The 17,291-nt window shown below is 44.4% G+C and overlaps 1 protein-coding gene across 1 annotated transcript; it reads left to right on the forward strand.

Moving 5' to 3' along the window:
- The first annotated feature begins 9,053 nt into the window (after positions 1–9,053).
- On the forward strand, positions 9,054–10,119 carry LOC141332722 (uncharacterized). The gene has a single exon (XM_073837691.1). The coding sequence runs from the start codon at positions 9,066–9,068 to the stop codon at positions 9,810–9,812; it is 747 nt and encodes a 248-aa protein (XP_073693792.1). The 5' UTR covers positions 9,054–9,065; the 3' UTR covers positions 9,813–10,119.
- Positions 10,120–17,291: the final 7,172 nt, after the last annotated feature.

Consider the following 17,291-nt stretch of genomic DNA (forward strand, 5'->3'; position numbering starts at 1 on the left):
TCACAAAAATTTGGGCACAAATGGTAGTAATTTTAGTAGTTTTTAAGGTGAGAAAATTATTTTTGGATGAACTATCCCTTTAACTAAGGTTCTACATTTGAGACATTGTCATAGCTCCAAACAATTTAATTTTTTTTCTTTCTTTCCTAAATTAGTCCAGAACCCTGTACTGCAGAATAAAGCTGAATTACGTATTTTGAGTAATGTATAGAAAAGTTTGTTTTGATTTGTAAAAAAATTATTTACAGGACAAAAAAATGTATAGTAGAATGTTTTGTGTGAACATTATAAGCTGCATTAAAACAAAAAGCACAGTGTACATAATTATTTTAAATTTATTTACACATGTGAATATGCATAACAGAAAATACAAAATGTACAGAAAGTACTCAGGCTCATTTACAAATAACTTACATTACACAAAAATGAATAATGTATACAACACATTAATTTAATTTTTATCTTACATCACAAAAATAAACTACAGAAATTAGGTGGTTTCATTGACAAAGTGACCTTTAAAAGACATTGAAATAATACACCCATTTTTTCCCACTGTTTTCTCTTGAGAGAATGGTTGACAAATAAATTATTAACCATTTTCTCAAGAAGAGAAAACGTCTCGGGTTACTAATGTAACCTTAGTTCCCTGAGGGAACGAGACGCCGCGTCAGGAACGCTATGGGGAACGCCATTGGCGGGCCGCACTCTGAACTGTGTATAACAACCAATGAAATGACGGGGGTGACGTCACAGGCGCGGTGACGTCACCAACCAGGCAGTATAAAGCACGTGCGTTTGAAGCCGGCGGCAGCTCTTTAGGAATGAAGCGAGCGCCGCAGGGTGCGGGAATTATGGCCCGAGACGCGGCGTCTCGTTCCCTCAGGGAACTAAGGTTACATTAGTAACCCGAGACGTTCCCTTCCGGGAACTCGAGCCGCGTCAGGAACGCTATGGGGAACGAGACTACCAACGCCCCCATAATTTCCGAGCCCTGCGAGTGTCTGCTCAACCAGGGTGGAAAAAGAGAGAGCCCTTGTCTAGCATTACACGGACAAGAAGGCCCCGAGTCCTCGGCCCTCGGGCACACGAGGAATGGTAGTCTTCCTCTGTCTGGTCGCCAGCCAGAGCGAGAGGTACTCCGCGGCCCTCAGGCACACTCAGAGTCTTAGTCCTTTGTCTGGGAGTTAGCCAGAACAAGAGGGACCGAATGACCACTGTCTAGCACTCGGCGGACAGATGGTGTGGGGAGTCCTCGGTCCGCAGACCCACGAGGACGGTGAGCTCGACCTCAAGGCTCCTCGGCCCTCGGGCACACGAGTAGAGGGTGATCCTTTGTCTGGGGGTTCAGCCAGAACAAGAGGGCACTGCAATCCCCGGCCCTCGGGCTCACGGGGAAGACAGTAGGGGCCTCAGCCTGGTAGCCAGCCAGTGCATGAGGCACTCCTCGGCCTTACTTGAAGGCAGACGAGGAGTCTTAGTCCTTGGTCTGGGGAAAGCCAGAAACCAGAGGGACCGAAATACACTCGGTCTGATAGCACACTGCGTCAGAGCACGAGGAGAATTAAGCCATTGTCTAGCATTACGCGGACAAGAGGGCTGTGCAGTTCTCGGCCCTCAGGCACACGAGAACCGTGACCTCTGCCTGGTTCGCCAGCCAGTGCGAGAGGCACCCCTCGGCCCTCGGGCTCACGAGGAGTCTTAGTCCTTTGTCTGGGGGTACTGCCAGGACAAGAGGGACTGAAAGAGCTTTGTCTAGCTTGCACGGACAAAGGGTAGAATTTGCAGATCTCTTTTAAGTGGCGAAATGACTTCTCTTCTTTCCGCAGAAAGAATGCGCCTTGAGAAGTCTCCTCCTGGCTAGGGAGGTGGCTAACCCTCCAGGCCTAGCGCACTAGGCCGAGAGTACAGCCGAGCCTGGAGCGGCTCTGAGGTCGAGCTCATAGTACCTAACGAATGTTAGGGGCGTGGACCAACCCGCAGCATTGCAGATGTCCTGTATTGGGACACCTGCCGTCAGAGCCCTCGAGGCCGACAGACCTCGAGTGGCTTTGAAGCCGGGCTCCCCTTCTTAGGGGGGCCGTAACAGACAAACAATTGCTCTGTTTTACGCCACGTGGCAGCTCTGTGGACGTACATATCTAGGGCTCTGACTGGGCACATGCATCAGCGAGGTCCCACGTGGGGACCCTGGGTGTCACTCGAGGCCTCAGCCTGAGCGCACCGCGGAGGAACCGTATGACCAAGGGCTCTCTACCTACTGAGAGGCCACCTAAAGGGGCGTGGTAGGCACTAATGGCCGCCACGTATACCTTTAGTGTGGAGTGAGCTAGCCCTGCGGATAGGCGAGACTGTAGGAACTCCAGAACTGTACCGACCGGGCAGTTGACCGGGTCCAGGTGGCGCTCGCGGCGCCATCTCGCGAATAAGTTCCACTTAAGGCCATACAGTTTCCTCGTAGAGGGAGCTCTGGATTGGAGAAGGGTCTCAACAACCTCGGTTGAGAGACCCGCTCCTATGAGTTGTGCCCCCTCAGGGGCCACACCCATAACCTCCATTTCTCTGGGTGGGGGTAGCATATTGCGCCCCCAGCCTGAGACAGGAGGTCCCTCCTGACGGGAATCTCCCATGGAGAGCCGTCGAGGAGAGATACCAGGTCCGAGAACCATACTCGTGCCGGCCAGCGCGGGGCTACTAGTAGCAGCCGCACTTGAAACCGACGGACCCGTTCCAGAATTCCCGGGAGCAGAGTGATCGGGGGAAAGGCGTACAGACGCGGCCTTGGCCACGTCTGTGCCATGGCATCCAGCCCCAGTGGAGCTGGAGGAACTAGAGAGTACCAGAGGGGACAGTGCGATGTCTCCTGAGTCGCAAACAGGTCCACCTGTGCCTGGCCAAACACTCTCCAGATCTGCTTCACCACCTCTGGGTGAAGCATCCATTCCCCGGGCCTCGGCCCCTGCCTCGACAGGACGTCTGCTCCCACATTCAGATGTCCAGGAATATGGACTGCTCTCAGGGAGAGGAATTTCTCTTGAGACCAAAGGAGTATCCGGTACGCCAGCTTGTATAAGGGGCGTGAGCGGAGTCCTCCTTGGTGGTTTATGTAGTAAACCACCGCAGTGCTGTCTGTATGGACCAGCACGTGTTTGTTTCTTAGGTCTGGGAGAAACCTCTTTAGGGCCAGGAATACTGCCAGCATCTCTAAGCGGTTTATGTGCCACGAGAGATGGTGGGCGCTCCATAGGCCTTGGGCTGAGCGGCCACTCATGACCCCCCCCCCCAACCGGTAAGGGAAGCGTCGGTCGCTAGCGTGATGCGGCGACCCGGCACTCCCAGAACCGGTCCCTGAGAGAGGAACCAGGGTTTCCTCCACATGGCCAAGGCACGTAGGCAACGCCGCGTGACCTTGATCTTGCGGAGCGGGTTTCCCCTCGGGGAGAACCTCCTGGTCCTGAGCCACCACTGTAGTGGTCTCATGTGCAGCAGTCCAAAAGGTATCACGTTGGAAGCGGCTGCCATAAGACCTAACAGTACTTGAAACTGTTTGACAGTGAGTGACTGGCCTAGCTTTACTGCATTCACTGCAGTCAGTATGGAATCGACTCGTGCAGGAGACATGCGTGCCTGCATGGAGATCGAGTCCCACACTACGCCTAAGTAAGTGGTCCTCTGTAGTGGAGAAAGCACACTCTTCTTGGCGTTAAGTCTCAACCCCAACTCTTTCATGTGAGCGAGAACAGCACCTCGATGCTGAACCGCTAACTGCTCCGAGCTGGCTAGGATGAGCCAGTCGTCTATGTAGTTGAGTATGCGGATGCCCTGGAGTCGCAACGGAGCCAGAGCAGCATCCACACACTTTGTGAAAGTGCGGGGTGAGAGAGCTAGGCCGAAAGGAAGCACTCTGTATTGGTAAGCCTTGCCCCTGAAAGCGAACCTGAGATACTTCCTGTGCTGAAGAAGGATGGAGACGTGAAAATAAGCGTCTTTTAGATCTATCGTGACAAACCAGTCCTCGGACCTGATTTGTGACACGACCTGCCTGACAGTAAGCATCTTGAACTTCAGCTTTCTGACTGAACGATTTAGCAGCCTGAGATCTAAGATGGGCCGAAGCCCCCCATCCTTCTTCGGAACAATGAAGTACCGGCTGTAGAACCCAGATTCCCTGTCTTGAGGAGGGACCACCTCGATGGCCTCCTTCCTCAGAAGAGTTTCTACTTCTTGTTCCATCACCAGACCCTGCTCGGGGCTTACTAGAGTTGGAAATACCCCGTTGAAAGGTTGTGGCGTGGCGCCGAACTGAATAGCATAACCTTTCTCTACAGTACGCAGGACCCAATCTGAGACTCTTGGCAGTAGTTTCCACGCTGCCAGAAAGTTCACTAAGGGTACCAGCCTCTCGAGACTGGTGTCTGGATTTACTCGAGGAACTAACTCGGAGACCTGTAACAGCGAACTGGCAGGAAGCTCCTGAACTAGCTCCTCGGGAGACCCCCGCGGGGGCCGCTACGTTTCCGGGCGGAACAGCTAGAGGATGTTCGCGGGAGATAGCCGCGCCCTGTAACACTGGCAAGGTTAGCTGACTCATCTCCTGAGGGCCACGAAGGGGTCTGAAACCCGCACCCGGAGGTACGGTGCAAACCCCCTCGAGAGGGGCTGCCCTCAACGGCCCTGAACCACAACCGTCAGGGCCGCTTAGTCGAGGACTTCCTCGATTGGAGGACGACCCTCAGGTCGGGCCTCTTCTTCTTGGAAGCCCCCGACTTAGAGCGTTGCTTTCCGGGTCCCCTAGGCTGGGCCGGGGGAGCACGGGCGGCAACGCTCTGCTTTTGTGCCTCACGACGGGAGCTCGTACACGGCTGAGGCTGCTTCTTTGATGGTGCAGCAGCCTCAGAGGAGAACACGCGGCGAGGAAGGAACGTTCTGAACGCCGCCGCCTGCTTGCGGGCCTCCTGGTGCCTGGCCACAACGGTATCAACCGAGGCACCAAAGAGGCCAGATGGTTGCAGGGGGGCGTCCAGAAGCGTGACCCTGTCCTTTTCCTTTACGTCGGACAGGGTCAGCCAGAGATGCCTCTCCGCGGCCACCAGGGCTGCCATAGACCGCCCAACAGCACGGGCGGCCTCCTTGGTGGCGCGGAGAGTGAGATCTGCAGTTTTCTGCATCTCTGTTATGCTGACTTCCTCGCCGCTGCTGAACTCCTTCAGCAGGTCAGCCTGGTAGGCTTGCAGGATGCCCATGGTGTGAAGGCAAGACCCTGCTTGACCTGCTTCCGTGTATGCCTTACCCATCAGGCCAGATGTGACTTTAAGGGGCCTGGTGGGCAAGGACGGAGCCTTCAAGGACGACGCCGAGCCGGGTGACAGATAGCCCGCAAGCGTCTGTTCAACCCGTGGCATCGTCCTATAGCCATTCTCCTCCGCCCCCCCACGTTTCCATAATTTTCAGCGGGGGAGAGAAGACGGGAGGAGTATGGCTTTTCCCACGATCTCGCTAGCTCTTGGTGGAGATCGGGGAAGAAGGGAAGGCTCCGTTTTGGAGGTGCTGACTTTGTCCGCAGGAAGCGATCATCCAATCGGCTTCGCTGCGGCTCATGTGTTTGCTGTTGTTCCGCGGGCCACGAGATGTGTAATTTGGCTACCGCGTTTGTCAGCACCTCAATGAGCTCCTCATAGTGAGGCGAGCGTGATGGCGGTTGTGGTTCCTCTGTTATACTTTCGATGTCAACCTCCTCGGAGGAAGACAAGAGGAACTCGGTGACCTCCTCCCGGGGGGAAGAAACCGCAGTGCGGGCTTCCACATCCAGGAGGAGGTCGCTCGATCCGCTGAGTGAGGGCGGAGATAGGGGATCACCCGTCTCCATACCCTCCAGCAGATCGAGCTGCGAACCCCACGAGTGCAGCCGCCGCTCCGCCTCGGCGGAAGCGGGGCCAGACCCACGGGGGACGCTGGTGAAAGCCCCCTCCTCGAAGAGGGCTTTCCGGGAACGGAGCACCCGCACCGGAAGGCGTTCACAGTGCGGACAGCCAGCCTTTTCGAGGGCTGACTGTGCGTGCTCCGGTCCCAAGCAGACCACACATAGGCTGTGTGTATCCCCACCAACAATGAAGCGTTGGCAGGGAGGGACACACTGCCTATGCATGTGTAGGTTCTGGATGGGATAAGGTAGACATCTCTGGCCTTCCCCAGGCCGTGGTAGAAAATATCACTCAGTCTAGAGCTCCCTCCTCGAGGCAGGCCTACGCGCTGAGGTGGGGTCTGTTCGTCGACTGGTGTGTCTCTCGCGGAGAGGACCTACAGAGATGTCCGATTGCAGTAGCGCTTTCTTTCCTGCAAGAGAAGTTGGAGCGCAGGCTGTCCCCTTCAACTCTCAAGGTGTACTTTGCTACCATCGCAGTGTATCATGATGCAGTAGATGGAGCATCCCTTGGGAAGCGAGACCCTGCCTTAGCGTTGCTGTGTTGCACCCTGCGAATATACGTGGACCGCACCCGGAGCTTCAGGCGCTCCAAGCAGCTCTTTCTTTGCTATGGAGGTCAGCAGAAGGGGAATGCTGTCTCCAAGCAGAGGTTGGCCCATTGGGTGGTAGATACCATCTCCCTGGCGTACGAAGGCCAGGGGGTGCTGTGCCCCCTAGGAGTTTGAGCTCACTCTACTCTGGGTGTTGCCTCCTCCTATGCATTGGCGCATGGTGCCTCTTTAACAGAGGCTGCAGAGCTGCGGGCTGGGCGACACCCAATACCTTTGCGAGATTTTACAATCTCCACGTTGAGCCCGTGTCCTCTCGTGTGTTAAGGTAAACATCAGGTAATCTGTGTGAACTCTGGGTCCTCCATGCCCCGCAGTCAGGACTAGGTGCAGAGTAGTCCTTGACTGTGCTCCGGCTGGATCTCCTTCGCCCAGTGGGTTGTGGCAACATGTCTCTGTATTTCCACGGTGAGCAAGAAGGCCGTGTTTTAAAGTCGTGAGTTGAAATGACTTGTGCTTGTAAGTTGAAATTACTTAAGAACGTAAGTTTTGTGGCTGCCTTAATTTTGTAAATTGACACGGGTTAAAATGTTTTACAGGTTTAAATTACTTCAATATAAATGGTTAATGAGAACCTATATAACTCTGGTTAAACTTCATCATATGTCTGTTAACATCCCAGATGTGTGTTCTAAATGTTTAGAGGATAAAGGGACATTATATTACTGCCTTTTGGAATGTCCAAAAAAAATAATAATTGGAAAGAGGTTATTAAGTGTATGTCAGACATGTTCTATACCAAGATTCCTTTAAATGCTAAACTTTGTATTATTTGAATATATCTGCTTGATTTTACATTGAAACAGATTAAGCTCCTTGATTTTGGTGTCCTCCAAGCTAGAAGAGTTATTGCGCTATGTTGGAACAGTATGGAAGCCCCATCCCTGAAAATGTGGAAAAAAAGAGGTATTAAACTGCATCGGACTGGAGAGACTAACTTATATTGCCAAGGGTAAGCAAAAAGACATTGATCAGCTTTGGGAACCATACATGAATATCATGTGAATAGCATGTAAATGTAGTTTCTACTTGACATTGTAAAAAAGGTGACAATTTTATTTTTGTGTTTTAGCAATTTATGTATTTTCATTTATGTAGTGTATAATTTAAACTTTTATTTATATATTTATTATTATTATTATTATTAATATTATTATCTTTTATCTTCCACTTATCCAAGTGTAAATTGAATATGTATGTATAGAAGGGTGAGTGCCTGTGTACTTGTGGTGTTCTGTTGTTGTTGGTCAGATGTGGTGTGTTTATAAATAAGAAAACTCAATAAAAAAAGGGAAAAAAATAGCATCTTCTGCCTGAATAAAATCCTTTTTGCAATGCAAAGGGATAGTTCACTCAAAAATCTAAATGTTGTCATCAATCATTTACTCATCTGTATGAGATTCTTTCTTCTGTTGAACACAAAAGAAGATATTTTGAAGAATGTTGGTAACTAGATATTTGACTCTAGCCAGATTTTTTGTCCTAATATGGCAGTTGAAGGCTACTGTCAACCGGTTTATTACCAACATTCTTTAAAATAGATTTGTGTGTGTGTGTGTGTGTGTGTGTGTGTGTGTGTGTGTGTGTGTGTGTGTGTGTGTGTGTGTGTGTGTGTGTGTGTGTCTTCAACAGAAAAAAAAAAAACCTCATGCAGGTAAGCAAGTGGTTGATGGCACCATTTTAATTTTTTGGTGATTATTCCTTTCATTTTTAAATTGTTGATTACAAAAATTAACCATGGTTTTATTACAAAAACAACCAAAACACATGGTTATTGCAGTTAAACAATGGAAACCAAAAAATAACCATGCCGTTGCTACACTAAATGGTAATTTAATATTTGGCAAAATAAAAATGACCTTCACCGCATAAGAGACAAACTCAGTCAACTGTCTTTTCAAGTTTAATTCTTTGCAAAGAAGGTCAGACAGTCATACAGGAACACAGGTTGCTGCAGAGTGTGACAAAGAAGGGAGGGTTTCCTCCACCTTTATATCTCTAACAGCTGTACTTTTCCACAGAGGGAAAGAAAGTCAAAAACAAGTTCTACTGTATCATACTTTCTTATAAATTGGGTCCCTGTTAACCTCCCAGGTCATAGGCAGAGGCTTACACAATGTTGCATAAACAAATAATATAGGTAAAATGAATTTTTTCTTCCACATAATATGCTCTATCTGTAAAAATAAAAATGGCCCTATCTCCAGACCAAATGGACTCAGAGTGTCGGGACCCAACACGCTTGCAGACCTGTATTCTAAAGCACTCAGGTGGTAAATCAAGCTCATCAAGTGTCTCAAATAGTTTTTCATGCGTGTATGTTTATTGACACAAAATACTCCCGCTAGGAAAGAAAGCTTTTACTGGAACTCTTCCAAAAAACATACTTTAAATTCCATTGTCAGAAAAACAAGTACCAACTTCCTCCTTTCTGACTATATAAATAGAAGAACAATCCTCAGTTTGTCACCAAAACGAAGTGAATGAGCAGAGTTTTTTTTTACTTGTTCTATTGTGGGAAATCTGCGTGAACCATGTCTATAACGGACCAAGAAGTTATTCTGAAAGCCCTCTCTGTTCTGACAGGAGTTACTGCAAAGCCTCATACAAGCAATTCATCATTTAGATCGAAATCTTCAAATTCTAAGCCTCAGCTCGATATATACAATTTGATCCCTACTGCCTTATTAGGCCAAAATGACCCTCAAGGCGGCTATCGGTGTATGGATCTGGAGAAAGAAGTGTTTGTAAACATGACTGAATTACTCGACCCACGATATGATTATGACTTCAGAAATGTAACAAACAATTCTTTATGTCAGCGAGGTGGTGAGCCATACAAACGCCCGTGTGGATGGTACCGTATTGCTCTCAAAGTCCTGAACAAGTACCCTGATGGAAATGTTTGGCTGGGCACGGATGGAATGAGGGAACACTCAGTGGCTGGTGAGTGGCCTGTGTCTTATCATGGAACCAGCTGTACAGGTGCTGAAGGTATCGCCAGTTCCAGTTACAAACCAGGTGGTGGACAAATCTATGGCAGAGGAATCTACTCAACATATGACATAGAAGAGGCTTGTAGCTACAGCAAGCAATTCACAAAGAATGGTAAGACATACAATGTCATCCTGCAAAACAGGGTCAATCCAAAAATGAGAAAACAATGTGAAAAAAAAGAATACTGGCTGATTGAGATTCCTGAAGGTACCACTTCAGATAAAGAGAAGGAGATTGTGGAGAAGTCCATTCGTCCTTATGGGATTCTGCTGAAAGAGGTTTAAGTATGAATTCATAGAACATCTGACTGTCATCCTTGTTCATTTACTGGTCATGTGGGACTTTAAAACTTTAAGAAATTTATTGGGATTGTGATAATGGTTATTATTGCTGTATTTTTATTTCTATTAGACAGAATTTCTATTTCATGAGCTTATTGTTATATCTTGGTGATGGTAAATAGTTTAAGATAGTGGGACTGGACCCACTTGAGTGTGACTAGTTTAAGGATACTTTACCAGAAACTTTAGATTCTCATACTATGAATGAGACTGCTGTAGAGGAGTTCTAAAGAAGAACCTTTTTTTATCAACTTGGGGGCAAACCTAATGATGAAGATACGGTGGATGGTGGGGGGGGGGGGGGTTAAATAATAATAGTTCACCATACTATAGTCTTTGTTTGTCTCTGTAGATTGTAATTGAGTCAAAAGTATTTTGGGAATGTTTTCAAAGCAATTTTCATGAATTGGATGCTAAGAGTTTTCTTAGTTTTCATTTCTAGACTTCAGTCAACATACAGGGGGTGTTGAAATTTGACGTAAATTCAATATTTGATCCATGGATGCATGAAAAAACACAATTTGGCAACCCTATTTTATTTACTTGGGAAAACCTGCACCCTCACAGCTGTTTTGTGAATTTGTGATTTATAACTTTTTATGAAATGCCAGGGTTACTGAGATGTCTTGGTTATTGGCAACATTTTTACTATCAATAGTGACTGCTGTCTTAATAGCTAAATATTGGTTTGAGACATCATTCACAGAGGGGGAAAAAGGCAACTGATTCTGACCAGGGGGAAAACATTTTAATGGTCACATATGTCAGGAAGTCTGTAGACTTCACTGGATTTTCATAGTACCAACAGTGACATTCGTCATTTTAAAAAGTTAATCACACTCTGAGATCATACTGGTAAATGTGGTACGTCAGGGCTTACATGGTTAGACGTGCATTATCTCCATGGATAAAATGAGTTGTGGCTGAAGGTCAAAAGTTGCTAAAAGAGATCTTGCTATGGCAGGTGTGCGCTTAATAAAAATTTTCTTCTAATACATCGATTGCTTTTAACTGAGAGAGTACGAAAGGTTCATATTCAGGCTTTAGGATGGGTAAGAAACCTCATCATCCAGAGTTTATCATTAGCAACCCCTTCAGATCCAGAATATGTCAAATGATTAGGCAAAACTAAATTCATGCATATTAGACATTGTGAATTTGCTCATTAATTTTAAATGAGACCTGGCAAATGCTGTAGAAAGGAGTCATGAGGAAGAACCTTGTCTTTTAGTGACTTGGGGGCCAACCTCATGATGAAGATATGGTGGGTGGGGGGCTATGATGATTAGCTTTCACCGGACTACAGTCTAGTCGCCAGATGAAGTCAAAATAATTACAACGGATTTTGAACAATCTTGTTTTTCAAAAGAACAGTCTCTGTTTTCCGTTCTCTTGTTTTTGTGTTTTTGCAGATCATGTCTGTGGGTGACCTTCGAGAAATTCGCTGAGAGGTTCGAGCCTTATCATAAGGGGGACAGTTTGTGTCGACAAACAACGGCTGACAGAATAACAGGAACTTCAGAGAGAGAGAAAGACGGAACTTCACAATCTTCAAACTCAAGATGGTTCTTCGGGAACAACACAAAAAGCTACAGAGACATTTCAAGAGCAGACTACTGAGACAACTCAGCGAGAATGAGCTACAGAGACATTTCATGGATAGAGGCTTTCTGGGTTACAAAAGAGATATCGGTCATTTTATATTATATTGCTGAGTTTGTGTTTTAGTTTTTAAGACATTTTAAGTCATATATTTGTCATGTAGAGTCAATCAGGCCAATTCATGGGTGGTTTATTGTCATCATGCTGCAAGATATGGTCAAACATGACATGATGTAATTCAATGTTTTGTCATGACTAGAAAGTCATAGTGATGTGATTTTGGGTTAAATCTTAAAAGACTTTTAAGGGAAATTTTCCTTGGTTCAATACATAAATGAATTTGTATGTACATTTATTACCTGTATCTAATTTGATTTTAAATGGTGCACTTCACCTGACAGTTTTTCTAGTTTTAAATTGATAAACCTGCCAGACAACTTGAATAAATACTAGGGCATTAAAACCCTGATGCTGAGATGCTAAGACAACAAGCTAAACTTCATTAAGGGCACATAATTTGGATTAATATTGTGGCCACTTTAATTTTAAATGCTTTAGTCCCTGTTTCAGTAGTGTCTAACATCTTACTCTTGTATATTGCCATAAGAGTGTTAATTTTCAGACGTTTTCATCAGACGCTTGCCTGTCACGAGGCCATTCACATTCAGGCCATCACCTAATGTTAGACACACTCCCCCAACCGACTCTGGTACACGGACGACGGAAGTGACCTGTTCTTTTAAGAACATGTAGAAGGGAAAAGTATGGACTGGCCATCCAAACTTTTTAAAGATGTTTTGATAAAGATCATCAAGGTTTGCTTGCAATAATCGTTTAGTTTTGTCATATATGATTAAGAGGGGGGAATGAAGGATCTGAGGATCCTTAAATGCAAACTGTGTGTGTTGCTTCAAGAGAGCAACCATACATTTGTGTTGTGTTTTACTTTCTTTTTTTTATATTCTTCTGTATTCTTTATTCATTTATAGGCTATTCATTTATCATTTAATTATTCCATTTAATTGTAATCATTTATAATAATCATTATAGTCATTTATATATCCATTTCATTGATTCATTAATTGATTAGTCATTTATATTATGTTCGATTGTTATTGTTTTTTATATATATATTTTTCCATTGTTGTTTAGTCTTATGACTGTGTTTCATGGCTTGTTTGTCCTCATAATAAGAGATATGAGGGAATGTTTATGAACCTCAAGGTTAATGGGATGCTGTTTTATGGGATAACAGTTTGGTATAACAATACTTGTTGGATTTGTATTCTTCAGACGAAGTCTGAGCATTGAGACATACGCAACTAAGACTATTCAATAAACTCTGCTCCTTTTTACCATCACAACTTTGTCTCCTGCTTCTGCTCTTCACTTTCAGTAGTTTTTTCCTCAGTCAACATTTTGGTGTAATCGTCAGGATGGAATAACATTTTGGCGTACTTCTTGGCTGACAGAAGACTGGTAATAGTGTTTTGGGTATTTTGGGTACCAGACAAAACCTCCTGTTAACAGGGTTTGGGTGAGATCCATGTGACACACAATTTTAAAGACGGCAAACAAGAAGATACTGAGCAACAAACAGGTTGGTTTTCATTCTCAAAGCTGAACTCACTCATTTAATTCTTATTCAAATGTCCAGCTCTACAGAAATGAGAGTTTATCATCCACAAAAAATTAAAATGCCTTACTGTGCATGCGTAAAGCCTGAAACGGCTCACTGAGACGATGCAGAAATACGTTTTCATGCCGTTCTTCTGGTAGGATCATTTAATTTGCAAAATATCTTACCATTCATCTCACTCTCACTCACCATTACCATTATCTTTTATTTTAGATTGTCTAATCTAAAACGCAACTGCCCTTATATTTTTCCGCAGATGGCAATCACAAGTTAAGTTTCTGTCATCTTTGCAGGACTGTAATATGAAGCATGTACAAAGTTTTCCTTGACAAAAACTCTGGAGGCCAAAACAGGAAAAATAGATGCATTTATAAACAAAAAAAACTTATTAGTGTGGACTAGGCCTAAAGGATAGTATAGGAAATGACTTTCTGGTGACAAATCAATCAGGGCTAAAGTGGTTCTATAAATGACAATTTAAGTTCACAAAATCTCACTAATTTAGATCCAGGTTCAGTGAGTAAAGATAATTTGATGTGCACACTTATCCTTAAGCAGCCCCTTAATGTCGACCATGGATCAAATCGATCCACCATGGCACTTTGAGACATTGTGTTTTCCTCAGTGCATAACAGATCTGTAAATGTTAGAAAGTCATGCAAATAAATTAATTTTGCTGTCAGAAGTGACCAAGCACTGCTGTGCACATGCACACTAAACAAACAGAGCGCAATAAAATAAGCGCAAGAATTCTGAGTAAAATACACATTTTGCTAAAATATTTGTTGTTGGACATTAAATGTGACATGTAGACATATTTTAAACCAACATAAAAGTACTTTTTTCTCAAATATAAGCTAAATGGGTAATGACTAAAATTAATGAATGGGTATTTCTCATACCAGTTAAAATGTAGTCTATTGCAATTTAGTGATTTTAACATTTAATTTAGTGTTTTAATAAGGAATTTTCAAGTGTAATGTTTTAATGTTAATAACCATAAAAGGTACAGCTGCCATGAAAACCAGAGAGAAGTAGCAACTATGTTAAAATGTTTTCATATATCTTAAAAGAACGTCATTAAATCTGTAAAATTGGTTGTAGCCTATATTTTTATTTATTATTTCAGTTTTATTTTCTGTATAATTAGAATTTTGGATTGATAATAATGTCAAATAGTTGTATGTGAGAGAGTCAGTTGTAATATCACTGCATTCCTATTGGTCCGTGTTAGAGGAACTAACAGTCAGCCTTCTCCAGACCAAGTTAGTTTCCCAGCATAAGTTGCTTTGGTAACACTTTCTATGAAGCCCCTATTTATAATACATTATGAGGGTATTTCTAAGGCATTATAATGAATGCATAATGCATTATAATACAACTTATAATATGTTATATTATCTCATTAATACTCATAACAACAATTATAATACATTATAATACTTGAGTATTTGAGGTTATAACTTTTAAGATTATGATTATTTATAACACACAATGGATGCTATTTAATATATCTAATTTATAACGGACTATATCATATTACATTTATTCTTTTCATTTATATTATGTTTTATTTTGATGGTCCCCTTATTCTACTGACTATAAGCAACTTTTCAACTGCATGTCAACTAACACTCCTTACAGTAGTAGTAGACTTAGGTTAAGGTTAGGCTAGGTAGAAGGTTCATGTACTTGCAAAGTTACTTGTAATCAGTTTGTCATTTGGGGAACTATCAAAATACAGTGTTAGCATATATTTTGCATACTACTAATAATAATTACCGCTATCTGACATGGAGTTGCAGAGTTACTTATCAAAAGCTGTCTAAAGGGTATCATCAAAATAATCAAACTGATGTCATTACACATTCATCTGATCTGATGCCTGATCTTAGGGATCTTTGGGAAATATTATTATAATTACTTATAAGTGGTCTTTGTATGCTTTAAGTAAAGTGACATGAGAAAGATGGCAAGAAATGAGACTTATAATACGTTATAACTATGGAGGAGGTAATCATACTCTTAAAAGCTATAACCACAAATAAGTAAAACATTATAATACAATAAAACTGTTCTTATGAATACTCATAAGACGATACAACATATTATAAGGTTTTTTATAATGCATTATAAATTTATTATAACGGCTTAAGAATACCCTTATAATATATTATAAATACAGGCTTCATAGAAAGTGTTACCGTTGCTTTTGTAACCGAATCAAGTGACAGTAAGTCAGCCTAATTGAAATAAGCCTGACTTATTTGGTAAACTTGTTTTATGAAACAGGCCCCTGATGGTAGCAATAATCAGATGCCAAGAGCACACGCTTTTTGTAATGAACCTGAGTGCTGAATTTTCTAATTAGAAAACTAATTATAAAATGCATCATGAAATGTGAGTGGGTTGTTTTCAGTTAAAGGGGTCATATGATGCGATTTCATGTTTTCCATTGTCTTTGGAGTGCTTACAAGCTGTGCACTGTATGTATATATATATATATATATATATATACACACATTATATATATATATATGCACACACACATACACACACATATACACATATATATCAAGATCAACATGAGATAAAACAGTCTTTAGCATAGCTGATGTTTATTTAAAAAAAGGAGTCAAAAATTAAGAATGCAATCATTTATTTTACTGCACTATAAAACAAAGTCAAAACAAATATATATATATATATATAAATAGAGAGAGAGAGAGAGAGAGAAGATGGAAAGATACAAGGTGTATGAGGAACTAGAGCGTTTCTGTTTATTCTGAGTTACAATCACAGCTTTCCTGATGGTGTCACAGTTCACACATCCGCTGTGTTCTCAGGTCTCGTGATGTGTGTGTGTGTGTGTGTGTGTGTGTGTGTGTGACTGTGGTGTGCGTCATGCTCATCAGCGCAGCTGCCGATCATTACTCTCACCAGGTGTCACTCATTAACGATCTCTACATAAACTCACTCCTTGCTTTGTTTCCCCGTCAGATGATTCACCCAGATACACTGTCGTCTTTTGCTGTTCGTGTTTCTTGGAGTTCGTGTTCTTGGAGTCGTGTCGTACTGGTTGTGTATGTGATTTGTCTTCGTGGGATTCGCTGTGACTGTTTCGTCTGTGTGTTCACCTACATCTGGATCATCACCTCTCCAGCACCATCTTGCCCCTGCCTCACCCAACCGAGAGACATTCTCACCATTGTTTGTATCATCACCATCATCATGTCACAGCCGGTGCAGGATTGACGAGGCGAAAGTCAAAGTCAAATAACGAATACTTTTAATCTTGATTTCCAAGGAAGAGACAGGGGATTTCCACACACACTGAACACATGAACATCAAAAATGACCGACAAAGGACTGAACTCAAAGACTGACTATTAAAGGCAAACTAATCAAGCTACACAGGTGAAAACGATAATGACTTAACAAGGACTAATCACAGGACTAAACCAAATCATACAAACTGACAGGGGGAGACAGAAGGAGAAACCAAATCTCAACAGTGCAAACACAAGGCAAAAGACAGGAAACATAAGGAGACATGTGACATTATCTCCCCCTCCCGGTAGGCGCGTCTCGCGCCGTGATAGAAACACCAGGGAGGGGGGGCGGGCGCTCTGGAGGCCTTTACGGGGCAGGACCTTGCTGGGTTGGGAAGGCCTCCAGGGCGGAACAGGAAGCCATGGCGGGTCAGGCGGCCACGGCCGGACAGGCAGTTCCAGTGGCCATGGCGGGTCAGGCGGCCACGGCCGGACAGGCAGTTCCGGTGGCCATGGCGGGTCAGGCGGCCACGGCCGGACAGGCAGTTCCGGTGGCCATGGCGGGTCAGGCGGCCACGGCCGGACAGGTAGTTCGGGTGGCCATGGTGGGTCAGGAGGCCATGGCCGGACAGGCAGTTCAGGTGGCCATGGTGGGGCAGCTCCCGTGGCCTTGGCCTCAGTCCTCGGCCCGGCCACGTTGGTTAGGGGTATATGGAATATTTCTTTGGGGAATTCAGGGGTTTGGCAGGACTGTTTGACAGAGTGGGCTCTGTAAGGCTGGACAGGACCAGCGGAGGCTCTGGAAGGCTGGGCTGGGCCAGCGGAGGCTCTGGAAGGCTGGGCTGGGCCAGCGGAGGCTCTGGAAGGCTGGGCTGGGCCAGCGGAGGCTCTGGAAGGCTGGGCTGGACC

Source organism: Garra rufa, chromosome 4 (genome assembly GCF_049309525.1).
Source record: "Garra rufa chromosome 4, GarRuf1.0, whole genome shotgun sequence".
In the NCBI taxonomy this organism is placed as follows: Eukaryota; Metazoa; Chordata; class Actinopteri; order Cypriniformes; family Cyprinidae; genus Garra; species Garra rufa.